This window comes from Mustela lutreola, chromosome 3, assembly GCF_030435805.1.
Source record: "Mustela lutreola isolate mMusLut2 chromosome 3, mMusLut2.pri, whole genome shotgun sequence".
In the NCBI taxonomy this organism is placed as follows: Eukaryota; Metazoa; Chordata; class Mammalia; order Carnivora; family Mustelidae; genus Mustela; species Mustela lutreola.
The window spans coordinates 2451713-2465512 of NC_081292.1; the positions used below are offsets into that span (position 1 = coordinate 2451713).

The following is a 13800-nucleotide window of genomic DNA, read 5'->3' on the forward strand; positions in this document are numbered from 1 at the left end:
ATCCTGGGGAGGGGTTTTCCCCAGCACTGCGCCTGCGGGGGCCCCAGCGGCCGTCCTTGGGGAAGATGGGAAAGCACTGGACACCCGGCTCAGACCGTCCGTGTGCGCTGAAGGCCACGCGTGCCCAGGGCGGTGCCACGCGTGCCCAGGGCGGTGTGTTATCGCAGCCCCACTGTCTGCCGGAAGAGCACAGTGACAGGTGAAGGAGAGGGCACCTTCCAGACGCCCAGCCCTGCGTCTCCGCACCTCTACAGCGAACTCACTCTCATCCTCCAGGCCCCACCTCACGCTGCCTCCTCCAAGAAGCCCTCCCTGCTTGTTCCGTACACCACAGAGCCCACAAGGCCCACTACAAGTCATCGGGGGCGATGCCTTCCTTGGTTAGAGACCTTGGGTCAAGTGCTACCCTCGGGCCTCGGAAGGTCGTGAGTAGGACGTTGGGGAGGACACAGTTTCAGGTGAGAAGCCGCTGCTCCATCTTCTCTCCAGCGGGTCTGGACACATCTGGGCCAGAGCTCTGGCATGGTCAGCCCAGCTGCAGTGGGAGGGCTGAGACCCTCTCCCCCAAATGAACTGAAGCTCACAGGTTCCCGACACCCTCAGAAAAGCAACTGAGGAAGGGATCGGGCTGGGCTGGGGTTCAGGAGAGAAACCTGGACACGCTCACTGCAGGTTGGGCAAACCACATGACCTCCCTGGGCCTCAGTTTCCCCATGCATAAAACAGGGCTCAGGCCGTGATCTCAAGGTCGTGAGACGGAGCCCGGCTTTGGGGTCCCTGTACTCAGCAGGAGGCCTGCCTGGTTTCTCTCTCCCTCCTCCCTCACCCCCGCCCACTCGTGCTCTCTCTCAGTAAACAAATAAATAAAATTTTTATTGGAAAAAAATTAGCCTCCCACCAAGGAGGGATGATAGAACACAATAGAACTGGGAATGTGACCCGGTGATGAAGAGCGGCCCCATCCCCACAGACTGGCTTCCTGATGACCTTGGGACAGGCTCTCACGGTGGAAGAACCCCCAGTCCCTGAGCCAGTGCGGCCAAGGCTGGAACTCTCCCCACCCCTTCCCTGCAAGCCCTTGCGAGTGCGTCTGACGCTCAGCAGCAGAGAGGACAGGAGCACACAAGTCAGTCCCCACACTGCTGTTCTACCCCACGCGCCCTCCAGCGTGGGCCCAGAGCGCTGGTTCTCCCCCACTGTGTCTCAGGCATAGCACCGGCCCTGAGGAGGGTTTCCGGGGCCTGGCCTCCAGCCCAGACGTCCTGTCCCTGAGTGCCGTAGCAGGGTCCCGAGAAGCAGCAACCCAGGGCCCCATCAGCCCCTGCACAACCTGCCTCCCACCAACCAGCCCCTCCTGAGCCCCTGGCCAGGCCGGCGCCCAGGCTGGATGTGCCCTCACAGTGCTCGTGGGGCAGGAGCACAGCCAGCCGTAGGCCTGACAGTCAGCCAAGGGCGAGTGGGGGGCCTGGATGTCATGTGACAGAGTGTCCACTTTCCATCAGCCCGTGCTCCAGACACACAGGCCCCTGACCACCAGCTCTCGAGACAGGCGGCTGTGCTGGGGAGCGACTCAGGCCTCCACAGTGTGGGGTCCGCCGGGGAAACCATGATGCCATCACTGATGTCCATATTCTGCAGAGCATCCCTGGGTCCCGCCGCGGACCAGGACCCGCTGCACCACAGCCACCCCACCAGGGCGTATCAGTCAGGGGAGCTGCAGAAACGAAGAGCCACGGGTACCGCAGCTTCAGGGAGACGGGGCGCGGTCCCTCCTGCAGCGGCTGTAACAGGCCTCCAGGCAGCTCTGCTCCCCAGCGCCACCCCCAGGTATGTGGGCTTCTTGCAGCTGTGGCTCCGCCCCTCCAGGTGTCCCCTGGTTGGAGGACACGCTCCATGGCTCCCCAGCCCAGAAGAGGAGGAAGAGGGGCAAGAGGCCGTCTGGGCCAGCAGCTTCCTTGTAAGAGCACAAGGGGAAGCTGCTCTTGGAGCTCTAACCCCAGGCTGAGAACCGGGTCCCACGGGCCCTCTTGGCTGCCGGGAGGCTGGGATACCTGGCCCACACCTGAGCCATCAGGTGCCAGCATCTGGAGGGACAGCTTCCAGCTTGCTGCAAGGCATCTTTGCCTGGCCTCCCCAAGCTCTGTGTAGGTTCGCTAGTGCTGCCATGACAGTCCCCGCCAACAGCATCCCGGGGACGGGGACAGACCGAGGTGTCCGTGAGGCCGCACTCCCTCCGAGGGCTCCAGGGGAGAGTCTCTTCCTCACCTCTCCCAGCTCCTGGGGGGCCGCTGGCATGTCTCCTTTATGGCCACGTCACCCCACTGTCTGCCTCTGTGGTCACATGGCCTCCTCTTCTCTCCGTGTAGGTAAGCTCCCCCTGCCTGTCTCCCAGAAGGATCCGCGTGACTGCATTGAAGGACCACCCGGAAAACCTGGGGTAATCCCCCCCATCTGAAGCTCTCTGACTGAATCCCAGCCACAAAGTCCTATTTTGCTGGACAGGATAACAATTCCCCGTTCCGGGTATTCGAACATCGACGGCTTCAGGGGCAGTATTCAGTGCCCACCAGACCTTAAGGCAAATCATTTGAGGACAAGAGGTCACTTGAGAAGCCAACGCAGGGCACACTGTGGGGAATAGAAAGAGGCTGAGCCAAGCTGTTATCGGGCAAGTGGCTCGCTCGGGGACCCAGCACGGCTCCATCCCACCAGCCAAGGCCCTGGCACCTTCAGCCAGTGGCTTTAGACCCCCCTCGAGGAAGACAGGCTGACATTGGAACCCAGCAAGAGGAAGGCCCTGGTGATGCGGGTGCAGAAACAGTGACCTCTGCTCCCAGGTCCCCACCTCTGGGAAGCCTGCAGTCTAGCTGGAGAGATAGTGAAGACGAATCAGAAAATGAAAGAATTATCAATCGTGCTAAGGCTGGAGAAGGAAACTGTCAGAGAGGCGGGCTGTGGGAACACCCCCTGTGCTAGTCTGTGGTCCAAGACAGCTTCCTGGGGGAAGTAACTCTGAAGCTGAGGTTAAGGAAGGACAGTATGTCATGAGAAGGGGGAGAAAGAGGGTCTGAGAAACCCTTTGCCTATGCAAAGGCCCGGTGGCAGGAACAAGAAACGGCCCAGGAAGCCATGTGGCTGGTGAGCAGTGAGCTCACCCAAGAAGGGAGGACACCAAGGAGACTGGGGAAGCCAGTAGGGGCCAGTCCCCTTCTCTGGCTGGGAGTCAAGGCCAAAGCATTCCTTCCGCCACCATCTCGGCCACCCCCCTCCTCAGTAGTGCTCCCGCTGCGTGTCTTCCTTGCTCTGCCTCCCCATCACTAGAGAAGGAGGTGCCTGTGTCCTGGAGAGGCCGGCCAGAGTGTCCAAGAGGAGAGAGCAGCAAGGGGCAGAGGCCTGGTGGGGGACACCCCAGAAGCAGAGACAAGCACGCCCTGCAGGACCTGTCCGGTGCGGCTCGAAGCCCCAGATAATCCCCTCCTGGCGTTGCCACCGCCTCCGAGTTATTTTTAAAATCTCATTTTCAGAAAGTGGAGGAAAAAACCTTTCCCTGCTTTTTCGGTGAAAGGTTCAGATAGGAGTCTGGAACGGGGAGCAGACCCTGGAAGACAGGGCTGTCCTGGGCAGCACACCTGCAGGACCTGGGGCCTCTGCAGACCCAAGGAGCGGGACCCTCCCGGGGCAGCCTCCACAGAGGAGCCGGCTGGCATGTTATGGGCACCTACTCAGGGCTGGAGCATGTAGGGAGAACTCCAGGTCTCCACCTTCCTGGGGCACGGGGTCTAGTGGAGACCATGGCAACGAGCCAGGGACCCACGGCTGGCTGGTTGGGGCCAGCAGCCAAGGCCATCTGGAACAATGGCAGGGGGTGGAGGACAGGGAGGGTGCCAGCAGGTAGAGGACCGCGTGCGTGGGCAGAGCAGAGTGAGCCTGGGTGGGCTGGCAGCACCCAACGGACCCCAGGGGCCAGGGAGCCCAGGGCCTGGAGGGGGGCACGCTCAGGAGGGAAGGGAGTAACCCCTGATCCGGGAAGTGCTGGGGCCAGAACGGGAGCCAAGGGGCCCCAGGCCAGAGGGAAAGAAGCCACATGAAGGCCTAGAGCTTGAGTCTGGGACCCCCACCCCGCATTCCAAGCTACTTGAGGCTGGACCCCTTATGCTCAGCGGGTTTAAACATCCCGAGAGGAAGTCGGGTGGACGGATGGGGCCATTGCGCTCCTGGGGGAGGGTCCTCCCCCACTCCACCTCCCAAAAGGGCCCAGCTCCCCGGAGCCCATGTTGAAGCAACCTCAGCAGGGAGCCCCAGGAACACGGGGGGGGGGGGGGGGGGGCCTCACAGAGGAGGTGGGCTGGGTGGAGGGGTCTCTGAGAGCAAATAGGGGAGAGCAAGGGGTTTCTTTAGGGAAGCATGGGTGTGGGGGGAGGGATCGCCGTCACCGTGGGCGCAGGGACCAGAGCTCGGGGTCCCTCTGGGGTCCCTCTGGGCTCCAGCGTGGCAGGATGAGGAAACGGATCAGATGTGGAAGGCTGTCCGAGGTGGAGGGTGAGGGCTTCGTGCTAAAACTGGATGTCACAGGAGGGCGCAGATGGGCCCTGGAGAAGGTTCTGGAACCTGCCCAAGCAGAGAATGTCAAGGGCAATCCAGGGGAAGGCGTCTCATTCAGTCTGGGGGGTTGACCTGGTTGCAGCTGGGAGCTGGGAGGGGGTGGGGGTAGAAGGGCTGGGCCTGGGTAGCGGGTCAGGAGCTCGGCTGCTAGACCGCCCCCCACCCACCCTACCCACCCCACCCCCCACCCCCGTGAGTCCCCTCCTCTCTGGGACACTAACAGCATCCCCTGGTGTGGCCCCCGGAAGGAGCGGAGCTGGAGGCAGGTCTGCAGAGGTGTGAGGTGGGAGCGAGCTGGCGCTCTCCCCCAGCTGCCGCCTCCAGTGGGTGATGGTGTCAGCACCCCGAGGTTGCCCAGCGTCCCCTCCCCAAACGCCTTCTGAGCCGGAGGGCTGCGGGGTGGGGAGCCCTGCAGGGATGCCTGGGCTGAGACCTGCCTGGGCCCGCAGCGCCACCTGCCGGCCACATGGCAAGGCACGAGCGGGCCTGGGCCCGCAGGCCCCACCTGCCGGCTTCCTACCCTGGGGGGGAGGGGCCAGACGGTCCGCAGGCCTCCCCGGCGCCAGGGCTGGAGATCCTGGCTCCACCACGGACCGACCTGTGACCTCCGGCCCGGTTCCCACCCTCTCGGAGCTGCATCCCGGTCCAGGCTGATGAGCACACCCAGCGATGGGAGGCGGCCCCCGGGGCTGGGAACCCCCGTCAGGCAGAGGCGGTGTCCCCGGGGGGATGAGATTCCCTAATTTCTGGCAGGTTGGGGTAGGGGGAGACCAGCATGCGGCAGGACCCAGCCAAGGGGTCCTTGTATCTTGCCATTTGCAAGGTGAGGGGTTGGGAGAGGGGGACAAATGTGAGATTCCAGGTCCCCGTGTCCCCTGGAGTGCAAGCGGGTCCACAGAGGAGACTCCCACCCCCGGTACGGGGTTCAAAGTTCCTGGCCCTCCAGCCTCCCCTGAACCCTGGAGAGACAGAAGCGCCCCACCCCTGAAGACCTCCATTTACCCGCCCAGGACTTGCCTGAAGTTCTCCCCCAGAAACGAGGTCGCAGAAAACCCACCTCACCATCAACCAGGGCACTGCAGGAACCTAAAAGGCCCAGCGGGGCCCTGAGAAGGTCAGGGCCAGAACCTGCGAGGCCCCCAGGGCTTGTCCCCTTCTCTGTTTCCTCCCTTCTGCCTGGACCCCTAAAGGGGGGGATGGGCAGCCCTCGGGGGGCTCCCCTCCCAACCCCAAGGTCTCACTCTTGGCCCCAATTCCAAATTCCCAACTGGAGGAGGGACCGGTTGGACCCTCTTACCCAGTTGTCCTGGGAAATGTCGGAAAAGGCCCTCTCCAAACAACTAGGGCTGCGCGTGTGACACTGTGGGTGTCTGTGGAGGACAGCCCCCCCCAGGGAGGGTGACTTCGTGCTGCCAGGGTGACACGGAGCCCGGCAGAGGCACGGGGTGGGTCCCCGCAGGTAGGTCCCTAGCATCACGTGACCGCTAGGGCACCGTGAAGTCTAGTCCAATACTCAGGAAGTGATAAGTTTGGGGTATTAGCACCTGTTTTTGATATCATGCATGTAACTGCGAGCTTCTGCGGCTCTCTTTAACAGCCAACTCTCCACATTCCTGAAAACTTAGGAACAGTCAGGAGAGCCATTTTGGGGCTGCCCCAGCACAACACCTCTGGCCAAGGCCACCGGGCAGAAAGGTCCCCAGGACATACCCCAGAGGCACTGGAGGACAAGCCTCAGAGAAGGGCAGCTCCCCCAAACCCTGTTCTGGCAGCTTGGCAGGATCCGGCTTTCTGGATCCTCCTTCACAAATGAGCATCTGGGAGCTCTAGGCCGGCCCCCTCGGCGCGCTGGGACAGAGGAACTCAAGCTCGGGCTTTCCGGCAAACAGGGGTACGTGCAGACCCTCCATTTCAGAGCCACCTGAGGACCGGCTTCACCTCTGGGCCTTGGGGGAATCACAGTTCCCGCCGCCTGGGCTTGCGGTCAGGTGTAGGACTCCAGGTGATGAGCTCAGAGAGCGCCAGGGACCCGGGGAGGCCTTGATACGCCTACCATCATCCTAACTCACCTCGCCCTCTGCGGGCCGTCTCCCCCAGCCCCTGCCACCGGCTGCAAATCCACACACCCTTCCCACGGGAGCGTCGTGGGGTCCGACCCCAGTCAGACCCAGCAAAGGCGTCCACAATGCCCAGTGGCTGGGCCGAGCTGGGCACCTGCCCTGCGCCAAGCACAGCTCCCAGAAAAGAAGTTTGAATGTCAAAAGCACCCAGGGGAGAGTGGGCATTGCCAGCCCCCCATTTAGAAAGAGGTCGCGGCTTCAGGGAGGTCATCCAGCCAGCGGCCCCGCAGCTGGAGTTTGAAGCCCAGGGGTGCGCAGTGGCTGTCTGCTGTCTGTGAGACACAGGGCTGTTTCCAGAAGGCAGGGCTGCCTGCACTGTGCAGCCGCAGGGGCTGGAGCCCAGGGCTTGCTGGGCATTGGGAGATGCTCATGGGGCTGCAGGTAGATGGCCCAGCCACAGGCCCCGGCCCCAGCACTCCCTTGTCCCTGCAACAGCCTCACCCTCGGTCCCCCAGCTATAGTGCCTCCAGCAGCCAAGTGTGGGGACAAGGGGCCATGCTGGGACCTGCTTCTCTGCAACCTTGCAACTGAACTATGGCCCCATGTGATGGGGGTCATAAAGAACTTAATTCTGCCACCTTTCCCTGGTACAGAACATGTATCTGTCACCTACTGCTGTGTGACAGATGACCCCCCAAAATGCATCAGGAACACACATGCACTGTGCCCGGGACAGTGTCCAGTTCCACACCTCTGGCCCTGGGAAAGGGCCATGAGCACTGGAACCATTGTGACCTCGGGCTGAGGTCAGGGCCGCCCGGGGTGGGGGAGGGGGAGACACAGAGATAGGGCTGCCCCACCGGGCGTGAGGACAGAGCTGGAGGCTGGGGCCTGTGGGTTCTCCAAACCGCACCCCAACATGGACGGGCAGCACTCGGAAAAGCCACACAGCCACACCACGGCTGATAGGATGTCATCCACCACGTCCCAGAATCCCAGGTCAGCCCAGCGCCAGGCTGGGACATGTGGGAACCCAGAAGGGGACGCCCGATGCCCTACTTCCCACAGGTATCCTGGCTTCTCCATCTTTCAGAAGAGCGCCTCCCTGCAGGGCAGCAAGGGGCGCCCCCGGGGCGCATCTGGGGCTGAGCTCCCTGAGCCAGGGAAAGAGGTGTCCCTGCAGCCAGGAACAGCGCAGGGGGTAGAGGGGAGGTGGGCAGCGGCTTTGGGGTCGAGCCCCACCTGGCAGCCCTTGACTCGGTGGAGAGGGGACTGGGAGGGAGGAGGCGTCCGAAGGTGGCACGGCTGTTGGCTGCCTGTGAGGCTGGCACATGTCACCGACCATGTCCACACATGCTCGCTGCAGGAGTGAGTGAGGGCACAAAGGGACAGATGGACGGGGACAGATGGACGGACACTTCCCGGCGCCTCTGCTTCTTATCTGCAGAATGGGCAGCCGCACGATGGCCCGTGTCCCAGCAAAGACGCAGCGCACCCCAAGCAAGGCTGTTGCAGCAGGGCAGGGGCTGGCGGGGGCAGGGCAGGGACTGGCGGGCTCCCTCCCCTGCCACCTCAGACCCCCAGGGCGCCCTCCCGGGGTAGGGGAGGGGGCCTGGGGCAGCCCAGCTCTCCAGACTGTCCCTGGGCGGGTCCTGGAGCAGGATTCCCGTGCGTGATGCCCATGGTGGTGGCTGTTCCAGAAGGAGCAGCCTCGTACCTGCTTTGAACTCGGTTATTTCGGTCGGCACACAGTTGTCTCCATGTGTGTGTTGTCAGGCCCGTCTCCTCCTCTGCCACATCTTGGATCACTTCGAAGGCGAGAAAACGCTCCCCTCTGCGGCTGTTTGCCTGACTGCTTCTGTCGTTTCTCTGTATTTAAAAATATATTCCGTTTTGGTCGTCACAGGGCTAGATGCCGTTTTAGGGCAAGATATGGGCCAAGAGCTGGTGGGGGACACTGAGCCCTCCCGGGTGCAGAGGGGAGCCGCGCTCCAGCCCTTGGGGACGTGCCCACAGAGGTAACACCAGCCGGCCTCCGTTGGAAAGGCCACACATTCTGGGAGTGGCAAGGAAGTGGCTGGTGTTCTGAGCGGGGGTGGGAAGGTTCGAGTGTGCACTGAGCTGCGCCGGCCAGGATGCACGGTTGGGGCTCAGGCTGGCTCTGAACCAGCACCGTCCCACAGAGGCTGTGTGTCCTGGGACCCAGATCGCTGAACCTCTCTGTGTCTGAGCACCCCTCAGGGTTGTGGTGTGAGGACAGTATGGAGTGTGACAAGGTGGGGTGGAGGGTCCGAAGTCAGGTGGTGAGGGGGGCACCCATCCCCCTCCGGCAGGACGCTCTGTGCCGCTGCGGCTGGTGCTCCCCACCCCCGGATGCCGTCATCCAGATGTCGCTCACTCCAACCACCCAGCACCCCCACCCTGGGCACCTGTCGGACAGCGCCACCCCAACGGCACCCCAACGGCACCCCAACAGCCGAGGCTCCCTGACCAGGCTGTCTGACGTGGCCCCACAGCTTGTCCAAACCCTGTCCCTGCTCGATTTCTCCATCTCACTGTGCCCAACTGGCACAGGACAGAGTCTGTCCTTCCCCTCTGCCCCAGGACGCGAGCACAATGAGGAAAGGCCCTTCTGTGCCTGTCGTTCAGATGAACCCCCGGAGCCTGGAGCAGGGCCTGGCACGCCGCAGGCCTTTAGTAAGTCCTCACTGAGGGAAGGAAGGCGGGAGGTTGAGGAGGGCCCGGGAACCGCGGAGACGGCCAAGGCCTCTGCGCCGACACCTTGTAAGCGCGGTCATCCGGCACGTGCCCCGGACACGGGAGCTTCCTGAGGACCGTCTGGCTCAGCGCAGACACGCGACATCTCTGGCAACCCCGGGAGTGTCCCCTGCTTGGCCACCTGGTCCCTGGTTCCCCAAGAGGCAGACGGTGGGGAGGGTCCTCAGTTTGGGCACGGCTCTGGGATGGAGCGAGCACGAACGCCATCTGGGAAGGGAGCTGGAGGAGGCCAGGCTGCCAGGAACGGCTCCAGGAGCACGGGAGGAGGCGGGTCTCGCTGTGCGGAAGGCCCCCCGAGGCAGCGCGTCTCAGCCTCGCCCGCTCACTCACGCCTTCTGTCCACCTTCACTGGCAGCCTGCCTGGGACGTTCTGGAGACCGGGGGGACAACCAACGCATCCCCAGGGACACCTGGGAAGGAAGAGGGTCAGCGGCTGGTCAGCCATGACACCAGGGAGCGGGCGCAGCCAGGGAGGGCCCTGAGTCAGCCGGGGAGTCGGGGGAGGCCCCCCCAGGATGCTCTTTCCAGGTCAAGAAGGCTGAAGGGTGGGCCTCTGTGCGTCGCCCTGAAAGGGACAGGGAGAGAGGAGGAAAAAGGACCCACGCTCTGGGCAGCGGGCCCAGGAGAGCAAAGGCCGACCAGTAAGTGGAATGAGCTTGGACGACAGGAACTTGGCAAGGGCGCGGTGAGGGAGAGAGCTGGGGGCTGTCGCGGGGCTTTTCCAGAGAGGAGAATGCGCTGCTGCTTTGATATATCGCTCTGCTGGTCATCCCAATACCTGGTGAGCACCTGCTTGGGGTGTCAGGCGCTGTGTAGGTGTTGGGGAATACAACTGGAGACAAGACATTAAGATCCCTGCCCTTGGGGCTACCTTCCAGGGGGGCAGACGGGCCACAAACAGTGGATGTAATAAAGTAAGTTGGTGACAAGGTTAAAAGTGATGGGGGGAAAATCGAGCGGGGGTAGGGGTAGAAAGAAGAGTGGGGTCAGGCTGCTGTTTTAAAGAAGTTCATCTAGGGGGTGACCATTGAGCCAAGACTCGAAGGAGGCGAGAAACCGAGCCAAGCAGCTCTCTGGAGGAAGGTTGCTCCCCAGACCGAAGGGTCAGACCGAAGGGTGCAAAGGTCCTGAGGTAGAAACATGCCTGGCGGTCTGAGGATCAGCAGGAGCTCGGTGTGACTGCGCTGGAGTAAGCAAGAGAAAGCAGAAGGAAATGAGACCAGAGAGAGGGTGAAATTATTTCTGTTCTTAGAGATCTTGCTTTTTTTTTGTTATGGTATAATTTATGTAGAGTAAAATTCACTCTCTTTAGTGGATAATTCTGAACATTTTGACAAAGTCATACAACCGTGAATCTACTACCACAAGCAAGATAGGAAACGGGTCTTACCTTCCCCAGGATCCCCCCCCCGTCCCCTTTGTGGTCAGCCCTCCCCCAACTCCCCATCCTCAGAGGCCACTAACCTGTGTTCTGTTTCATTGACCTTCTTCAGAAAGCCATCAGGATGGGCTCGAGAGCGTGGCTTTCCGGGCTTGGTTTCTCTCACATGGCCTGATGAGTCTAAGAACCACCCACGTTGCTGCGTTTCTCAGGGATTCCTTTCTTTTCCTTGCTGACTGTGTTCCCGTGGATGTAATACAGTTTCCTTACGCACTTATCCACTCACCAAAGAACGTGTGCATATCTTCAGTTTGGGGTTCTTACACGGCCATGACAAACATTCGCATGCAGATTTTGCGTGAAAGTAGGTTGTGACTTCCAGGAGTGGAGGAGCAGGGTCGGGGTCAGCCTGCTCAGAAAGCACCCCGCCTGCTTTCTGCACTGGCTGCACCGGCTCACAGCCTCACCAGCTCTGTGCGAGAGGTCCAGGGACCCCAGAGCCTCACCAGCACTTGGTATTTTCAGGCTTTCCCCCAGTTTTAGCCATTCTGGTAGATGTGTAGCGATATCCCACTTTGGTTTTCACTTGTTTCCTTCGTGAAGAATGATGTGAAGCACTGGCTGTGTGCTTCTTTGCCATCTGTGTGTCTCCTTTGGTGGGACGTCTGCTCACATCTTCCTTCTGTATTTTGTTAGACTTTTTGTGTTTGTGCCTGAGTTTTTATTTTGTTTCATGCGTTATTTATGTGTTCTGGATATGGATCTTTATGAGATAGGTGATTTGCAAATATTCCCTCCAAGTACACAGCTTATCTGTTCATTTTTTTCTAGATGTCTTTCAAGAAGTTCTTAATTTCGATGAAATCCAACTTAATGTTTTTTCTTCTATGGATTGTGCTTTTGGTGTAACATCTAAGAAATCGTTGTCTAACCCAAGATCGCAAAGATTTTCTCCTACATTTTCTTCTAGAAGTTTGGATCCCAGGTTTTACTTTTAGGTCTGCAATCTATCTTGAGTTAATTTTTGTATGGAGTGTGAAGTATAAATTGGGGGCATTTCTGCATGTGTACATGCAATTATTGCACACCATTTGCATCATAAGAAAATGATGCACACATTTTCTTAATTGAATTCTTTTGCACTTTTATCAAAAATCAGTTGGCCTTGGGGCAGCTGGCTTGTTCAGTGGGTAAAGCATGCAACTCTTGATCTCAGGGTTGTGAATTCAAGCCCCACATTGGGTGTGGAGCCTACTTTTAAAAATTAAATTAAATTAATACAGCTAAATTTCCTTAAAAATCAGTTGTACATGTGAGTATTTTTCTGGACTTTTTGCATTGAATATTTAGATATATTTTTACAAAACTGACATCTTAATAATATTAAGTCTTCTGATCCATGAACGTGGTATATTTCTCTACTTATTAAAGTTGTCTTTATCTCTTTCATTGCTATTTTATATTTTACACTTCATAGACCTCACGACTACTTGCTAGACAGTGTACCTAAATAGCTCATGATCTTTAATGCTACTGTATATGGTACCTTTTTATTTTCAAGTCCCAACAGCTCATAGTGTAGAGAAATATAACTGATTTTTGCATCCTGATTTTACTTCTGCAAATTTACTGGAGTCACTGTTCAGTTCTGGTAGGTTTTGGTAGGTTCTTTGGAATTTTCTAAGTAGGTGATAACATCCTCTGTAAGCAGAGATAGCTCATTTCTTCCTTTCCAGTCTGCACACTTTTAATTTCTTTTCTTACCTGTTTGTACTGACTAAGCCCTCAGTACCGTATTGAACAGAAATGGTGAAAATAGACTTCCTTCCCTCAATCCCAGTGATGTGGGGGAAACATTCTGTCTTTCACCATTAAGTATATTAGCTACAGGATTCTTGTAGATGTTTTTAATCAGGTTAAGGAAATTCCTTTAATTCTTGTTTTTATTGCGTACAGATGTTGCATTTTGTCACATCCTTTCTCTGCGTCTACCGAGATGATCATAGTATTTTCTTCTTTCATCTACCAATACGATAAGTTACACTGACTGATTTTCAATTGTTCAACCAGCCTTGCCGGCCCAGGAAGAGGCGCACTTGGTCATGGTAGATATGCACATCTGTATGTTTTGGATTCATACGTTAAGGAAGTTTGCGGTGTCTTTCTTTGGTTTTAGCATCAGGGGACTAATGCTCACCTCACTGAATGAGTCAGGAAGTGTTCCCTTTTTAATTTTCTGGAAAAGTTGTGTGGTATTGTTATCATGTCTTCCTTAAAGGCCTGGTAGAATTGAAGAGTAAAGCCACCTGGGCCTAAAGTTTTCTTTGTGGGAAGGTCTTCAACTACAGATTCAATGTTTTTAACAGACAAATGTCTATTCTATGTCTATTCTAGTTATTCAATTCTTCTTCATTGACCTTTGGTATTTTATGGCTAAGGAATTCACTTAATCTGGGTTGTCAAATTTATTGGCACCAAGTTGTTCATAATATTCTCTCATTATTCTTTTAATGTCTGTAGGATCTGTAATGATGTACCTATTCTCGCTCTTTATATTAGTAATTTATATCTTCTTTTTTTGCCCTAATAAAGCCTGATAGAAGTTTATCAAATGTATGTATCTTCTCAAAGAGCTGGCTTTTGGTTTCATTGATTTTCTCATTGTTGTTCTGTTTGTACTTTACTGATTTCTTCTCTACTTTCTATTATTTTCTTTCTTTGGGTTTAATTTTCCCCTTTTCCCCTGCTTTCTCAAATGGAAAACTAGGTCATTGATTTCAGACCTCTATTCTTTTCTAATACTTTAAGTTTTAATGCTATAAATTTCCCTCAAAGCACTGCTTTAGCTACACCCCATGCATTTTTATATGTTGTGTTTTCATTTTCTTTTAGTTCAAAATATCTTTTACTTTCTCTTTTATTTTCTTCTTGACACATGTATTATTTTAAATTGTTGCTTAGTTTTCAAAATATTTGGGG

The 13800-nt window shown here is 57.2% G+C and overlaps 1 protein-coding gene across 2 annotated transcripts in view; it reads left to right on the forward strand.

Annotated features, from left to right (window-relative positions):
- Nucleotides 1–7508: 7508 nt before the first annotated feature.
- The window catches only part of LOC131827748 (maestro heat-like repeat family member 5), a 66850-nt gene continuing 60558 nt past the window's right edge, over nt 7509–13800 (forward strand). For both annotated transcript variants that reach the window (XM_059168693.1, XM_059168694.1), the window contains exon 1: nt 7509–7730. In XM_059168693.1, coding sequence (XP_059024676.1) covers nt 7582–7730 — 149 coding nt within the window. In that variant the 5' untranslated portion in view covers nt 7509–7581. The remainder of the gene's footprint in view (nt 7731–13800) is intronic.